An 18,007-nucleotide genomic window follows, 5' to 3' on the forward strand; every position below is an offset into this window, starting at 1 on the left:
CTTAAGACATTTCAAAAAGGAAACATACTAGAGGTAGGTGATGGAAATGTCAGATCTAGAGATAACTAGGGCACAGATAGCAGCTTCATCCAACTATCACAGAATAAGGAAAAGACTGAAGTATCCCAGGTTATTGCTTGGAAGCATCAAGCACAAAAAATTAATAGTATAGAATCTGGACCTTGGTATTCCCCAATTCAGCAGTCATCTGTTGTTTAGTAGCACTGTGAAATATATATGACTTTCTTTGAACACCTTATTTTTCCCTTCCCCATATAGAAATGTGCTAGTAGGTATTTATATATTTTTAAATAAAAATGTCTAAGAAAATGTGCTTAGGTTAGCCAATGAAATGTATGCTTTTGATCTCAACTGGGGGATTGGCTGGGATTTATTCTTTGTGCCTAAATCAATGTCAGGAGAAGCTAGGGTTTTCAATATTTTTAGTGTATTACCTGTGGTAACTGGCAGGTATGTAAGTACTAAAAGGGTAGAAATAAATGTTTGTATAAATAAATAAATACATAAGAAAAATTATGTGAAAAAAAATTATATGAAATGTCCCACTTTGCAATAAGGAAACTGAAAGGTAATATTTAACAAGTGTTACAAAGTGATAGACCTGAGCAAATAATTCATAACTTACCAGAAAATGTAGTCATTTTTATACTTTCTAGAATATCTGCAAATAGACTGGTGGCTTGTAGCACATTTTGATTATACATTAATGTTTTATTAATATATGCAGGTGAATTATGAACAATGTACCTTCCGTATGATTTTTAGGATGTATTGTTAAGTCATAAATGTCCACATGATATTTCCATTTCTTTGCTGGGTGAATATCCAGATCCCCCCACTCCTCTCTCTCTCTCTCACACACACACAGTATCCATTCATCCATCCCTTAAAAATAAATGTTTATATTGTTTAAAAAACAATGTTTTAATATAAAGATGCAAACAAAACAGATATTTTCCATTAATATTGATGCATTTTTCTTATTTGTATTAATCATCTGGATCAGCCACTTGCCGCTAGGGACCAAGCTATAGATAGGAATTATAATGAAAAGTCCAGACAATAGTTTATATGGCAAAACTATTCATTTTATTCATTAAGCATCGTAAAAATTAATCCACCAGGTTTATTTATTTACAGTAGGTATATCCTGCTGGTTTCCAAAGATTCTCAGCAGCATACAGAATATAATGTATACATAAAACTTCAAATAAAATCCAGCTTCATTCCAACTAGATTGCAGGACTTTCAGGAGAAAGATATCTAAAGGAAACTGCCAAGAGGGGCACCAGCTGAATCTGAGGAAGGTGCGTATGCCTTTTGCTCCTCTTCTCCTACCTCATCTGGGATAGGAGTACTAGCTGGACTTACATAACCCACACTGTGAACTATGAAAGCAGGATACCTACCCATTTTAAATAAACCCCTCAAGGCCATCGGTTCCTCTTCTTGCATTTAATTAATATTAGCAAAATTCCATGAACACAAGCATTGTCAATTTCTGTTCCTCCAATACGTGTCAAACAGTTAACTCTGATTATGGCATTGACTTAAAGACTTGGTTCATGAAAGGCATGATGAGGGTCTGGACTTCCTGGTACCCTAACATACCACACCAGATGATGTTGCTAAAGCAGGAAGATGCAATAGCATCACTTCTCCTGAACGCTAATTAGGTACATTTGTAGGCAAATTAAGATCTTTTGAAATTAACAGAGTTAATTCCTGAGTTAATTTAACTACAAACAGATAGCAAGGATATTCATCCCAGTTGGGGAACCTTCAGGATGTTGGGCAATTTATAGCCAGTTCAACCAGCAAGGAGGAATGTTTGGTACATCTTTGGAGTGATGCACTGCCCGTTTTATACTAAACAACTCTTGTAGCACTCGGTAGACATTAAACATCATCTTCCTGAGCATACAGATTTCTCAAACAACTGACTTGTAAATGGAGTACAGTATTTCTCCAGAAATACATTTATGCCTTCTCTGGTTTTATTTGTCAAAGAATATGGTTCCAGTTAATAGCCTGAGCTGCTCCACCTCCAACTTTGAGGGAAAATTGGTCATTCTTGTGAGAGCTACTCTGTCAGTTCTTGCTCTCCCTTCTGCTGGTGTCAGCAAACTGCTTCTTTCCATGGCTGAATGCCATTTATATTAAAAGTAACTGCTTACTAATTAGCAACTATGTCTGTTAACTGCTTATTTGTTATAGATTGAGTTAGTAACCAGGCTTTGGCTGGGCCATAACTCTTCATAACTGGGAAAATGATTCTTGCTGATAGTAAATCAATAGCCTACCAGTAAAAAAAAAAACCATTATTCCCCCACCTCAGGTATCACACTCCCTTTCTAGCATCGAGTAAGATGAGGCAGAGAATGATGGGGGTGACACCTCCCAGCAGGTGAGCCATTGTATATAGTGATGTATTAACAGGCATGATTGCTGAGGCAGCTATGTTCTTTAATGATGTATGGCAGCCCCTTTTATAGAACTGCTGATAACTACATAACACAGATCCTGTTGAGATATAAATATATATATGAATATGACTATGGAAAATCCATTGCACAATTACCCAAAGAGACATCACAGGCTGTTTTGTACCAAGACAAAGTCCAATATGTCTCTTCTGATTTCTAGAACAGCTTAATATAAAGGCATAACTCAAAAAAGTCAGCTGGCAGTGGTCAAATCCATGGAAAGCCAGGAAATCCAAGCACACAGGTCTGTTCTCTCTATAAATGTCATATCGTGAAAAGAAATAAAAGGAAAGGTATGGTGCCTCTGAACACAACAACCATGCCTTTGAGTTCTACATTTAAAAAATCCCCTTGAGGAGGATGTAGAAAGGCAGGACATAAATGAAATATAAATGAAATCAAGAAATACATTTGAAGTGACACAAAAATGGCTTATTTAAAATACTGCTTGTCTGCAACAAAAACTTCCAGCAGGTCAGTTGCAGTCACTATAAATCTTGCCATGCAAAAATGAATACAAAGTTCCTCGACAGGCTATTTTAAGAGAGTTGGGCACCAGATCAGCCTTTGGCAACTGAGAATATGTAGGGCTACCATATCTGGGCCCCAGAAACCAATCAACTACTAGCTTCAGCAAACTTAAGAGGTTTCTGCTGCCATCTAATGATGGTTTAGATTTTTCCAGCCCAATTATGCCAGCTTTCTAATGGGGCAACCTTTAAAAATTGGCCTTCATTGTTCCTTCAAACAGCCCCTGACTTTGGCTAGAGGCAAGGTGAGGCAGGGCCTCCTGCTTTGAAAAAAATCTATGAACCCAGGTTGAGTCATTGAAATTCAGACAGCATACATGTTTTCCATTGTTATTGTTATTCTGCTGGCTCCAGAAACTTTCCTGTAAACCATATATGCCTCTCAGACTTGATGGTTGCATTTCCTCCACATGAAATAAAGAAAGGGGATAATGAAACAAAGACCTAGAAGAGCAGACAGCTTGAATTTTCACCAAAGGTAAAGTTCAGTGCAGGCAAAGAGGAAGGAAAGTTTCTGGTGGTTTGTAAACAATGAGTGGGATCCTTCCCTCTCCACCAAGAGTTCCCTCCATATTGAATAGAGACAACATGGAGACAGCATCTAGAAAGGATCCTGGAAGGGCAACACATTTCTCTCATTCCCCAACCTCCACTGCCTTTTGTCTTGCTTTTTGCATGTGTAAAAGGAGAGGGGGCTGTTACTGCAGCTGCTTGCAAAAGAAACAAAGAGAGGAAAAATCTCTGTATATCAAATGCACCTCCAGCTACTCAACCACGCAATGATCAAAATAAGAATCGATTTCTTCAATGCAAGGAGTTCAGTGGAAAGAATAAACACTAAAGAGTCCCAGTTTCCTACCACCACAAGGTTTCATGCTGAAATACACATATACCTCATTACTTGCAGGTACCTCAAACCTGTTTCGTGTGCTGGGAGAAAATAATTCTTTATAGTGCTATAAAGGGTGAGCTGATGGGAGTTCAATTATCTAAGGAAATGTATTTAGATAAGGAGTAAAACTTAGCAGAACTATTACCATTTTCAGGGTGGCAAGACTTTTCCAGGTTAATATTTTAAAATATGTTAAAAGCCTCACTTGCGTTGTCTGCACACCTCTGCCCTATCTTTCTATTATAAGAATGTTCAAAGGAAACGGCAGTGTAAATGTGCAAATTAAACCGGTGTGCCTTGAGGAAATTTAGTTTAATACCTATTCCCACATGAACATAAAATACAGAAAATATATGAGGGCCAAAAGGGAGCCGAGGAAGATTTTTTCCTAGATCAGTGAATCCCCACCATGATACCATTCAAATATACTAGGCAGTAACTCCAACCATTCTTACTAACAGGTATCATAAAAGTGATTATATGCAGTTTGTCCTGTTCTTCATAAGTGTCATTTCTTGCAGAGGTTCTTGTGAGTTGCAGTCCAAACACTTCTGACCAATGCCAGTCCATTTTATTCTATCTAATCTGGAGCTATGTTTGCCCTTAGCCACCATAATCTCTCAGCAGAGTGAGCCACCATGGTTTCTGGAAACAAAAGTTGGGGTTTTCTGGTCCATTTCGAGCTACAATATAGGGGGAGGCTGGCTTAAATCATGGAGATAGGAATATGATAGCCTGCAATTAGACAGATTGGATGGATGGATGGATGGATGGATGGATGGATGGATGGATGGATGGATGGATGGATGGATGGATGGATGGATGGATGATAAATAGATAGATAGATAGATAGATAGATAGATAGATAGATAGATAGATAGATAGATAGATAGATAGATATAAAGTGTGTGTTGGCCTTGAGGAGAAATTCACTTGCTAGTCAGATTTTGCCATTCAAGAGTCAATTAGGGGCAGAACAGCCCTTCTCTCAGGACCATCTTAACCAGAGGCTCCACTTCCAGCTGCTTCCAGCAATTGGTCCCCTGAGGAGATTTGTTGGATGTCCTAAAACCATCCCTCTCGTTTCTTGGAGAAGTTCTCTCTCTCTCTCTCTCTCTCTCACACACTCACACACACGTCGCAGTGGGGAGCTTCGATTTCCGCCTGTGATAGTGGCTCGCAGCAAATGGAAAGCGCAGATAACCGCCCCATTGCCTTCAAACTACACTCGCTGGCTACAGTTGCACCTAAGAATAACAACATACCTAATGGCCTCAGCGGCCCCGGGCTAAAAAAAAACAACCCCCCACAGTAGGCCCAGGGCGACATACCGTGTATACACACACACACACACACGAGAGCTGGACGGAATGTACGCGCGCTCAATCTCCAAGGGGCAGGACAAGGGGGGCACGGACAGCATTGCCCCGGGCCGAAAAAGGTTGCCCGCAACAACGGCGCGCCAACCGCACGTGTGTAACATAGCCGCGCACCATGCGTAGCTCCTACGCGGCCCACGTGTTCCTAACGCCGTCCCAATACAAACCAATCCTGTATGGTTGGCTTTGCCGCCCAGCCCGGCTGCATCTGCCGCTCGTCCAGCTCCCTCGCCTCTGTTCCAAAAGCAAGAAGCCTGTGTTACCGAGGCGGCGCAAGACGGTCGGAGGGGAAGAAGAAAAAAAAAAAAGCACCCGCCGTTTCTATCAAGGATGGCTGAGAAACCGCAGCAGGTTCCCGGTATTTCTTTGCCAAGGAAGAGAGGCAAAAAAAGAAAGGAGGAGCGCGAAAGCCAAGAAGGCGAGAGGAAGACAGACGCCGCCAGGCAATAAATTAACACAACGGTCTTCTCTGCTCAGCTTCTGCTTGGTTTTCTAATTGGTCTCGAGCGACGCGCGGGGGGAATTGGGTCGGAGGCAGGACGCCGCTCCAGTCCAGCTCGGAGGATTTAATTGTCCCTCCCGCCTCTCTTAACTAGAGGGAATCAAACGGGGTGTGTGTGTGTGTGTGTGTGGAGGAGAGAGAATGTGAGGGGAAGAAGTAGAGACACGACTCGCTGCTAAACCTCGCAAGCTTTTACGTTTACAATTAGAGGTCGCAACGAGCAATGTTGCCCTTGCTCGGGAGAGCTCTTTTCCGAGCCATCCAGGAAATGCGGACGACGGCGATGGTTTGGACAAAGAAGCTAGTTTAAAAGGAGAAAATCTCAATCGCTAATGCTTTAAGGGTACGTCTCAAACTGGTCGGCCGCCTGACATAAAATGACATCCAAGCGAGCCCTTGCGAGCGAAGTGCAGTAGCAATTTTTGCCCGCGATAAGTGGCGGCGAACTGCAGCTGTGGCACGCGGGCCATTTTTTTTTTTTTTTAAAGGACAGCATTCTTCTAGGAAGGGGCGGAGCCGGCGGTGGACAGGCCCCCTTTCTACAGAGGACCCTTTGCTTTTCAAGTTGAAAGCCACTTTCTGAAAGTTCTTTATTCTTCCGCTCCCCGAAGTTGCTGTTAGAAAATCTCTCTCTTCCTCGCCGTCGGGAGGAAGAGCAGCGAAAGTCTGTATCTCTTTAGGGGAAGTCAAGGGAAAGGGAGAGAGAGAAGTTCTTCACCGCTACTATACTATACCATCACTCAGCGTGCGGAAACTTTGCATCTGTGAGTGGAGGAGGAGGAGGAGGAGGAGGAGGAAAAGTCGCATCCACGAACTGGACAAAGCGAACGGAAGGGGTGGAAAGCCCGAGGTTCATTGAGCAAGGCGGCTTTGGGAAGCGCGATGCGGAGCGTTGCAGTCGAGCAAGATCTCCAGCTTGGAAGCTAAAAGAAGCCAAGAACTTTTCTGTTCTTTTTTTAATGGAATATAGGAAAAGACGCCCAAGAAGACTCGTCCTCACGTTGAATTAATTTCAACACCGGTGTTCCAGCAAAAAGCAGAGAGAGGAGAAATTAAAAAAAACCAGCTTATAGGAAAGAAACTGAGAATTACCTTTTCTCCCCCAGCTGCTGCATTTTTCCCTGAACCCCGCACACACCCACTCCCCTCCTCCTCGGCTTCCCTTGTTTGTTCCTGGGGTTTGCAAACCAGAGGCTTTTTAGTTAAGCGCCCCCCCGAATCTGTCTTTCGCTGCCTCGGTCTCTTTCGAGTTGGCCCCAGTTTGCAGGCAGTTTGGGAAGCTGAAGCGTTCAGAGCGCCCCTGACGTTTCTTTCTGCACAAACGTGATTGGAAAGATCGGGGCGCCGCCGAAGGGGCAGAATCGCCGAAGTTTCTCTGGATTTGTTTCACCGCCTCTTCTTCCTAGCGACTTTTTCGTTTATTCGGTTAAGAACGCCACCCTTCATTCATTTCTCCCCCTCCCTCCCTCTCTCCGTGCATCTGGGCGTGAGTGAGGCTGTTTATTGTCTTCTCGGAGCTTGGGAAGAGGACGAGACCCCTGGCTTGCCTGCTCTTCCCCCCTCTACACACGCACACACTGCAAACACACCTTTCTTTCCCCCCCCCTTCCTCGCAACTCCGGGTCTGGGGAGGGGAAGCTGTTTCACTCGGTTCCGACTGCCTGTGTGCGCGTCTCTTCGGAGGAGAGTGCGAGCTTCCCGGGAAGCAGATTGACTGACTCGAGTTCGCCAGCCGGGCTGAGACGCCTCCGTGGCCGGCCCCCTGCTCTTCTCCGGAGCTCCATCCTTCCCCTGCTGCGAGGCCGCGGAAAGTGGTGTACCAAGACCAATTGGGATTTTTACGCTCTTCGCCTTTTTTTTTTTTAAACGGATCCACCATCTGTTTGGGTTGCCTTTGGGTCTGGCTTCTATTCTTCACTGGCTATGAAGGTTCTGTCTTGAAGATGGAGACTCTCTGGCTTTTATTCTTGTCGCTGGTCCCGGTGTACATCAGGGGACAAGGGGTCTATGGTAAGAGGCATGGTAGTTTTCGTCTTCCGAGCAAATAAAAGGCTGAGCTTTTTCGGGCGAGGGGGGAAGGGAAGGAAGTAGGGATTGGAGAGCTGTGGTGTATTATCAGATCAAAGTTTTTGGGGTGTTTGTTTCCGGAAAGCACCTGCAGCAGAAGAAAGTAAATGGTCATGGGTAGAATATGGGAAGTTCCCGACGCAACCCCATCCAGCTACTTTGTAATAATCTCTTGCCGCTGCGACTTTACCGCTGTTCCTCTCCTCCGACCCCCGACCCTCCTATGATTTACGAGACTGGAGATGCTTTGCTTTTTTTAAAAAACCCTTGGAAAGCCTCCCCTGAGCGGCGCGAGGGGAAAAAAAAGAAAAAGAAGAAACAAGAAATTCGAAGCTGCGAGATTCCGTGCGGTGGAAACAAACCAACTTGTTGTTCCTAAACAGAAAAGGCGCCCTTTAAGAGCCGGTGGGCCGTTCGTGCGTCTCCAGCCTCTGCTGGTCTTTGGGAAGACAAAGCTGGCCGGTCCACCCGTTCGTTCGTTCGTTCGTTCGTTCGTTCGTTCGTTCGTTCCTTCCTTCCTTCCTCCCCCCCCCTTCCTTCCTTCCTTCCTTCCTTTCCTGTGCTTGTCCCCTTTTTGGATCGCCCATTCCCGTTACTAAAATGACCCGCTAACCCTTTTCCCTCTTCCTCCTTTGCCCAAATGGATTTACTTATATAGACACGCGTTTCGTTTCAAAAGAGGGTTGCTACGCCAGAGGAGCCTAGTGGGGGCAAACGGGTGTCCCCCCCCCCCCCATCAGCTCCTAAGATACCTTCCGATCTTGGGGGGGGGTAGGAAAACGAGGCTGGCTATGCCTGAAAGAAGGACCCGTTCGCTTTCTGCCCCGAGGCGGCGGGAGGTGTGATTCGTCGGGGAGGGGGCGGCTTGCCTCCGGCTCGCGAGAAAGGCGCCCCGTTCCAGTCGTCGCTGAGCTCTGGAGAATTTAAAATGAAGCGGGACGGAGAGAGCTCCGCAAAACAGCACAGCGCATGCACGGGCACTGTTGCTGCTGGGATCCCCCCCCCCTTTTCTTTTTTCCTTTTTTCTTTGCTACTCCCGGGAGTGGGGAGAGGAGCTTAGGGAGGGAGCTCCAGCGACGGGAAAGGCTGAAGGCTGGCGCCAGACAGGAGCGGGCGCGGTGTTGGGAATGAGCATTCCCGCCTCCACACCGAGCGTTAGCGGTTGGAGGGATGCTTCAAACGAAAGATTAAAAAGGCAATAAGGACTCTTTAGTACGGTAGTTCTCGTGAATTACGCTGTCTCCCCCACCACACACACACACTTTTCCTGCTACTGTTTTAAAAGATCCCCTTTTTATCGAGGATTGGGAAGGAGATCCGTTCCACAGATTTATTGAACCGGTTGTTATCCTGTTTGCAAAAGGATGCTCGTTCACACACCGGAACATCCAACTTGGCAGAAACAGCTGACATGCTCGTCAGGGGTACCCCTAGAAGAAGCACAAGATTATTTACCCCTTGGCAACGTAGAGGCAAGGCAGTGTGTGACACAAGCTTGCCTCCTTCAGATGCCAAGGATGGATTATTCAGTCCTGGCCTTTGTGTAGCGTGTGGTGAAGACTTCAGCTTCCTAAGGCATAACAACACTTTGCTCTTTTGCACAGCAGCCTTGTTTATCCATAGCTGTGAAATCAAGTTCTCCTCCCTGCAGGTAGAGAAGTTAAGGATCCTAAGCCTTATCTGGAACTTAATGGGGATCAGCCCGTGGTCAGCTGGTTTTCCAATGCTAATCTTTCCATTAAGGTTGTAGTTCCCCCCCAATACAGCTAAAGCCTTTATAGTCATTTTAATGATGCAGAAAAGGAAAATAAAAATAAAAGGGAATGGGTTATTCTACTCTCCGTCCACTGGGGCTACAATAGTCAATTTCAGTTATTTGCTTTCAATATTGTTTTGTTTGTCTTTTCTCCCCTCCTCCAATGCCTGATAAGAAGAAGGGAGAATATGGGGGAAAGATTAAAAACCTTGAGGGAAATTACAAGGCATGCCCCAGAGAACTGAGATGGGGTATGTAATGTCTTGGTTGCAAAAGAAATGTTGTGTGTGCAGGTTTTCACATCCCCATGGGTATTTTATATGCTTCCAGCCAAACTTTTTATTTTTAATTAGCTTGACTGTTGCAGTCCAAGCAGAACTAGTGGTCTGGTTTTCTATTCTCAGGCCTCTTCAGGGTCTTTTAAGGCTGCCATTCTTTATACTTGACTGTATTCTTTCAGACTTATTTCTGACTCTTACTGCTTAATGAATGTAGCTCCCTTTTCTCTTTCTTTTATTTCTAGACTTTTGTTTTTGCATCCCTCCCTATCGGTAGATGTTTAGCATAACAACTCTGGTATATTCAGATGGAGAAGGGGGGCAGAATGTGCAGAAAAATCAGAAAAAGATGCAGTACAGTACAGTTTATTATTTAATCAGCAGAAGTTATTTGCTCCTTCAACTGTTATTTGTCTTCTCTATTTCTCTTTCCATGGCTTATGGAGAGAATAACCATTTAAATTTGCAACTGTATATTTAATTGTGGTTCAGATGAGTGGAATCAGTATTCCACAAACTTTCCATGGTCAACCATCTGCAGTTCCTTCTTTTTCTAAAGCAGTTTTTAGCCACTGCTTATTATTTTAGTTTCTGAAGAGGGAGATATTAATGTTTTGTGCAATGTTGAACTACAGCTTTTTGCTCTGGAAGGAAAATCTAATCTAGAATTAGAGAGTCCTGCCCTTTTCCTACTCCCCCCACAAAATTTGAGCTGTAGCTGTAGTTTTGAGCTGAATGTGATATGGGAATTTGATGTTCTTAGTGGTTGACCTTTGTGACCCTGGAAATTTTGTGAATTGTTACGCATCAGCATAACAATTGCATTACATTTGACACTATAATGGTTATAAATAAAAGAAGGCTAAGAAAGGGTCCTTGTACACCTTGTCACAAAAGCTGTAAATATAATCTACTTATCTAATGTAAGATTAAACCACACTAAACTAGATATTTTACCTATTGTGGACTTTCATAAAAGGTGGCTACCACATTTTATCAGAATGGATGGAGCGAACTAGATCTGTGCTAAGAGAGAAGCACTTGGACCGCAGGCTGAGAAGAACCTGAAGAAGCTAGCTATACAAACTGGTCTTTGACATGATGACCAAACAAAGTCTTAAGTCTTGATAATCTCCCTCTATTTTGTTAGATGATTCCATCCATTCATCCATTTTTACCAAAAAGACAAACTTAAACTGGCTACCAAAAATTTGCACACACACTCTTTCCCTAACTGCTAAACGCACCGTAGCTGTGAAAGAGAACCTGCCAATGACTCTCTGGCTGTGGTTGTCTTCCATGTCCAAGTTCACATGTGCATTTGAAGCAGCTCATCACTCATGTTAACTTGTGTAATTTAACTTCCTATCCTTTTTTTCAGCATAGGCTGCTTCCTGCTTTGTGGAGGTCACAGAATGCTGTTTTATGTGAAAAGAAGGTTAGCGCTGTAACCCTGAATAAAAGCTAAACAAAATCCCTTCTCAACTATAAGATAAACTGTTCTGCATGAATGACTTGCCATCTAATAGGGCTCCCATAGGAAGAGATTTAAAGTGGCAAATAAATCTGGGCCAGTTCTTCTGTTGAACAGTGTGTTGCAGTTTTGTTAGGCACCTGGATTTGGGTGTTGTGAATGGGCAATAAATCTAATGTATCTTTTACTGTGTTTTTTTACTCTGGGGAAGGGAAGCTCTGTTTGGCTTACTTGCCCCAAAATCTTGGGCTGACCTTAGGTATTCCGCATCTTAATTGGAGTGGGCACCATTTGTTATTCTGCGGCAGGCAACAAGATTTTGTCGGCTGACCCTGGTGGGTTACAGTTTTGATAAAAATGACTCCTGGGAGAGAAATAAATGAGTTAAATAAAAAAAAACCAAAAAACACCAGATAGAAAAAGCCGCTTTCCTCGTTTTCTCCCCATAACCTCTTATTTTGGATAGTTGAAACTTCTGTAATGTTTTTAAAGGCTGTGATTGACAAGGGTGGGTTGTATTTTAGAGGGAGAACTTTGTGATTTTGGATGAATTGGAGGGCTACACTTCTTGATCAGGAGGCGTTTGAAGCTCACTGGATTTTCATGCCAGTAATGGTTATCTGCCAGAACTAGATTGTACTGTGTTAGTGAAACAATACATAGTTGTCAACTCTAATTCTTTATTAGAAAAGTGGGAGTTATGAAAAGACCTTTGGAAACTTCCCTCATATTTCACTTGTCCATATGCATAAAGCAATAGATTGTTCAGCTGTGTAGCAAAATATCCTAAGCATCAGCTGAATTATACTGTATATACATATATTTAAATAATATAAGGACATTAAAATACCTATTTACTGTAAATTTAAACATGAAATAGGTATTGGAGATGAGTAGAAAGAAAGGGGATTTGGGAGAAAGGAAATACTGTATTTCCCCAGACAAATATCAAGATTGCAGATACATTTTATCTTGGAATTAATATGAAGTATATATGTATATATGAGGGGAAAATTGTATTTTAAATTCTCACAGAATAAATCTTGTGAGGAGAGGGTTTAGCTGCTTTGTTTGGAAGTATAGAAGCTGGACTGCTGTTTTATTTACCTTAGAAGGAGGCTTTAACAAGCTTTGATAGGAGTGTTTTATTGCTAACATGGATCTGCTGACAGCCCAACTTTCTCTTAGTGCACTGAGGAAAAGGCTCAGCGGCTGACAGTTCCCCATCATTGTCCTCCTGCAAAAAGCAAATCTTCAAGGGACCTTCCAGGGAAAAAAAAAGAAGAAGAAGCCGAAGGGAGGAGCTTCAAAGGAACACATTCAGCTGCATCCTTTGTGAACAGTTAAACAGAAATCTTACAGGGGAAGCTGTACTTATTGTAGACTTGGAAAGCAGACAGAATGTGCACAGCAGGAGCTATTCTTCACTGCTGACAAGAGAGAGAGAGAAGAGCGGGAAAAATTTGGCTTAGTGAATGACTCCCCACTTTCTAAGATTATGGAGTCGGTACTGTATTTTTGAACTTGGCAAGGAGTACAGTGAAATGCTCATCTTTTATTTTAATGTCCTGGGAGAAAGGTTGAGAAGAGACTATTGCTTTCTTTTTAACCACAATGGGTTATCATGCCGTTCTACTGAAGAGCGCTTTGTTCTTCCAGTTTTATTTTTTATTTTCACACTGATAGGGCTGGGGTGTCGATCTTTTGGCAAGCTTCATTGTGATACTTTCAGCAGCTTGATGTGCAGGTGTTAATAGATGTTAAACATTTACTAGGGCAAAATATTAATTGGTAACACCAGTAAATTGAGCTGATACTGGAGGGCAGGTCAAGTTTTTCTCTTAGTAGGAAATTCTTTAATCTGTCCTAAAAACCATTCTTCTTTTCTTTCTTGGGGAATCACATGGAGGATGAAGGACATCCCCAAATCTAGGGATATGAACTGGTACTCCTGTGTTGCTTTAAAATAGAATGAAATATGCCTCCTATTGATTACGTGCTATTTAACCCTCCTTCCCTCTAAAACAACTTTCACAGATCTTGTTTCTTCTTCTTATGAAATCGGTCACCTTCCTAGCTTGAAGAGATCCCAATGGACTGGGCATCTGTTAAATAATATTCCTTATTAATAAATTATTTTCCTTTGTCCTGTGTTCCGTCAGCTTTCCTTGCCTATTTGATAATGACTATGCAACTTCTCGGGACACCAGCCTTATCTTAGAGCAGTAAAATTCCTAAGTGATTTTTAGTGCTCCATGACTGTTTTTCCAGTTTTTACCTCTTGCCACAAGCCCTTGTTGTTTTTATGGACCGTTTTCACTCACGGAAATCCATCTTTGTAATTTTTCCTTTTTGTTTCTAGCAGTTTTTTTTTAACTCTCTATGGACCAAAATGCCTAACATCCAATGTGGATTCTAGCTTTCCTACTGTAGCTACACATGAGTCATGTTGCCTGTCTGGCTGATGCTTCTCTTCAATATATAATTGTCCTTGCTTTTTCTAATACCCGAACTCAGCATTTAGACCATTTCATACAACCACAAACAACCCACAGAGCCATCTTAGTATGCAGGACTGGGAACCTGACATTATCCACCTGACAAGTTGTTTGCAACTTACTGGTAGGAGTCAAAATATTTCACTAGAGGTGTCATCAGAAACCACTATCTTATGCTAATTTTTGTAGGAACATAAAGACAGATGTTGAATAGTTTGACATGAGCAACATAACTTAGAAAATTATCACCATGTCAGATTATTGTCAGATTTTTGAGGAAATCCATATTCTAGACAACTTGAAAAGACAGAGTTAGTGAAGGTGTGGCAAGTGCCTGATAAAGTGTGTGTGTGTGTGTTTGTGTTGGGGAAAGGATGTGTGAAAGAGAGAGAGAAAGAAAGAAAATAGCATTGGGGAAAAACAAACCTTTTTAGACATTTGCATTTTGCAGCCAGCAGCATTAGCAATTCAGAAAGTGTTCTTTTTCTAAGTAGTTGTCCTTTGTAACTTCTCCAGATGGAATTCCTGTTTGTTTAAACTTTAGACAAGTGGAGTTTGCTGAAACAATGGAGCAGTTGCTTCAGGACTGTAATCCAAAGTGAACAAACCTAGTTTTCACGGTAAGGTGTTCCAACAGTACTTCACCTATAACCTTTGCCTTGCTGTTTCAATTCACTCTTAGATCACTATGTACATGCTTTGAATTGTCTGCTTTACTTGCCCACAATTATGTTTGCAAAAACAAGGACAAGGATTCCTAATTATCCAGAGGCAGCTACTTGCTATTTCAGCCTTTAATTTCTTGATTACATTAATAAATTGCGTTTAGGAATTGTGCACCAGAAAGATTGGTTTGTAAAAAGGAGTCCCAAGAAATTCCACTGGCAAGGCCCAGCAGCTGCGGTGAATCTCAGCTAAATTTCGCTGTACTGGAGAACATGTGGAGAGGCTTGTGTTCTCCTGCTTCTGGGAGAGCAAGAAAGTCTTTCACAGCACAGCAAAAAGTTTGCAAGTTCCCCTCCAATAGGGAAACAGATGGCTCCAGGCGGCAGAGAAGCAGCCCAGTTGAGTCCTGTTTCTCTCTGCCGCCCAGAGCTGTGCCAGGAAAGACTCTCTTGCTTTCCCAGCAGCAGGAGAACACGAGCCTCTCCACATGTTCTCCGGTACAGTGAAATTTAGCTCAGGTCTCCACCAGTCTGCATCTCACCCCCCACCTGGATTCACCGCAGCTTCTAGGCCTTACCTGCTGGGGGTGAGGGTGGCAGGCAGTGGCAGCAAAAGGCAAGTGGGGTGGGGGGGGGGAAAGGCGACTGGTAGAGGCAGGTAGGCAGCTGCCCCCCCCCCCCCCGGAGCTTGCAGAGCCTCACTCACCCAGAGCGGTCAGGCAGGGCCACAGCGGAGGGCATGCAGCAATGGCTGGCCTTGCAGGTGGGCAAAAGCAGGTTGCAGGCGATGCTGCACATATGGGATAAGGACTGTTTGGGCATCGAGGGGAGGGGTGGGCAGAGAGGGGTGGGGCCAGCCAGTGGTGTGATTTGTTGGTTCTCCAAACTGTGCAGAATCATAACAACCGGTTCTATAGAACCGGACAGAACCGGTAGAATCCCACCCCTGGATGGGGACCAGTTTAGGTATTCTAACAGGCTGATTTCTGCTTGTGATTTTTGTAAGTAGTTGGGCTGTGGGCCAGAGTCCAGTTTTACTCTCTGATAATATATATGTTCAGACATATTAATCCATGGATTCCATACAGGTGAAACTCGAAAAATTAGAATATCGTGCAAAAGTTCATTTATTTCAGGAATGCAACTTAAAAGGTGAACCTAATATATGAGATAGACTCATTATATGCAAAGCAAGATAGTTCAAGCCGTGATGTGTCATAATTGAGATGATTATGGCTTACAGCTCATGAAAACCCCAAATCCACAATCTGAGAAAATTAGAATATTGTGAAACAGTTCAATATTCTAGGCACAAAATGTCCCACTCTAATCAGCTAATAAAGTCATAACACCTACAAAGGGGTTCCTGAGCCTTTAAATGGTCTCTCAGTCTGGTTCAGTAGGAATCACAATCATGGGAAAGACTGCTGACCTGACAGTTGTGCAGAAAACCATCATTGACACCCTCCATAAAGAGGGAGAGCCTCAAAAGGTAATTGCAAAAGAAGTTGGATGTTCCCAAAGTGCTGTATCAAAGCACATTAATGTTAAATATTCCACATTAAAGTTATGTGGAAGGGAAAAGTGTGGAAGAAAACGGTGCACAAGCAGCAGGGATGACCGCAACCTGGAGAGGATTGTCAGGAAAAGGCCATTCAAAAGTGTTGGGGACTTTCACAAGGAGTGAACTGAGACTGGAGTCAGTGCATCAAGAGCCACCACACACAGACGGATCCTGGACATGGGCTTCAAATGTCGTATTCCTCTTGTCAAGTCGCTCCTGAACAACAAACAATGTCAGAAACGTCTTACCTGGGCTAAAGAAAAACAGAAGTGGTCTGTTGCTCAGTGGTCCAAAGTCCTCTGTTCTGATGAGAGCAACTTTTGCATCTCATTTGGAAACTAAGGACCCAGAGTCTGGAGGAAGAATGGAGAGGCACACACTGCAAGATGCTTGAAGTCCAGTGTGAAGTTTCCACAGTCTGTGTTGATTTGGGGAGCCATGTCATCTGCTGTGCTTCATTAAGTCCAGGGTCAATGCAGCCATCTACCAGGAGATTTTGGAGCACTTCATGCTGCCTTCCACAGACGAGCTTTATGGGGATGCTGACTTCATTTTCCAGCAGGACTTGGCACCTGCCTACACTGCCAAAAGCACCAAAACCTGGTTCAATGACTGTGGGATTACTGTGCTTGATTGGCCAGCAAACTCGCCTGACCTGAACCCCATAGAGAATCTAGGGGGCATTGCCAAGAGAAAGATGAGAGACATGAGACCGAACAATGCAGAAGAGCTGAAGGCCGCTATTGAAGCATCCTGGTTTTCCATAACACCTCAGCAGTGCCACAGGGTGATAGCTTCCAGGCCACACCACATTGAGACAATAATTGCTACAAAAGGGGCCCAAACCAAGTACTGAGTACATACGCATGCTTATACTTTTCAGAGGTCCGATATTGTTCTATGTACAATCCTTGTTTTATTGATTGCATGTAATATTCTGATTTTCTGAGATTGTGGATTTGGGGTTTTCATGAGCTGTAAGCCATAATCATCTCAATTATGACAAATCATGGCTTGAACTATCTTGCTTTGCATGTAATGAGTCTATCTCATATATTAGTTTCACCTTTTAAGTTGCATTCCTGAAATAAATGAACTTTTGCATGATATTCTAATTTTTCGAGTTTCACATGTACACCGTAAGCTCCTAAAGTATCCCCCTTGTGTTGCCATCCATACACATTGGAAGTAAAACTTCTGGATTCTTAGCTGGCTGCCTGAGGATCCCCAAAGCTGCATTTCCTCGGAAGATATCAAGAGGGCGCTACAGATGACATCCCATTACATTGTACAGGTAGTCCTTGACTTACAACAGTTCGTTTAGTGACCGTTCAAAGTTACAATGGCATTGAAAAATGTCACCATTTTTTACAGTTATGACCGTTCTTCATAGTGACAATCTTTGCAGCATCCCCTTGGTCATGCATCCCCTTGGTCATGTGATCAAAATTGGCAATTGGTTCATATTTATGACCGTTGCAATGTCCCAGGATCACCTTTTGAAACCTTCAACCAGGTTACTAACTTATCAACTGCAGTGATTCACTTAACAGCTGTGGCAAGAAAAGTCATAAAATAGGTCAAAACTCACTTAACTGATGTCTCACTTAACAACAGAAATTTGAGGCTGAATTGGGGTCATATGTCAAGGACCACCTGTATTTCTCTAAGGAGATGAATACATGTATTGATCATCACAATCTGACATAATTTAGTATTGAGTTTGTGCACCACATAACTAGATAGCAGAAGATAAGTCCTTGTGAAATAAAATGCTTTCAAGCAATTATTTGTAGTGTAGTAATTTAAAGAAATGACATTTTTACACAATTAGCTAGAATTATAATGTGGAAATAAGAATAAATAAACATAAAATCAAACATTAATTTAGGCTG

The 18,007-nt window shown here is 42.9% G+C and overlaps 1 protein-coding gene across 2 annotated transcripts in view; it reads left to right on the top strand.

Annotated features, from left to right (window-relative positions):
• The first annotated feature begins 6,244 nt into the window (after positions 1–6,244).
• Positions 6,245–18,007, top strand: part of MDGA1 (MAM domain containing glycosylphosphatidylinositol anchor 1) — a 345,745-nt gene continuing 333,982 nt past the window's right edge. Inside the window, exon 1 of one of the 2 annotated variants that reach the window (XM_087965585.1) lies at positions 6,245–7,820. In XM_087965585.1, the coding sequence (XP_087821711.1) occupies positions 7,754–7,820 (67 nt within the window). In that variant the 5' untranslated portion in view covers positions 6,245–7,753. The remainder of the gene's footprint in view (positions 7,821–18,007) is intronic. The other variant, XM_087965576.1, reaches the window with a different exon arrangement.

This window comes from Notechis scutatus, chromosome 1 (assembly GCF_049901735.1).
Source record: "Notechis scutatus isolate UNSWTSFEM ecotype Mainland chromosome 1, rNotScu1.2, whole genome shotgun sequence".
In the NCBI taxonomy this organism is placed as follows: Eukaryota; Metazoa; Chordata; class Lepidosauria; order Squamata; family Elapidae; genus Notechis; species Notechis scutatus.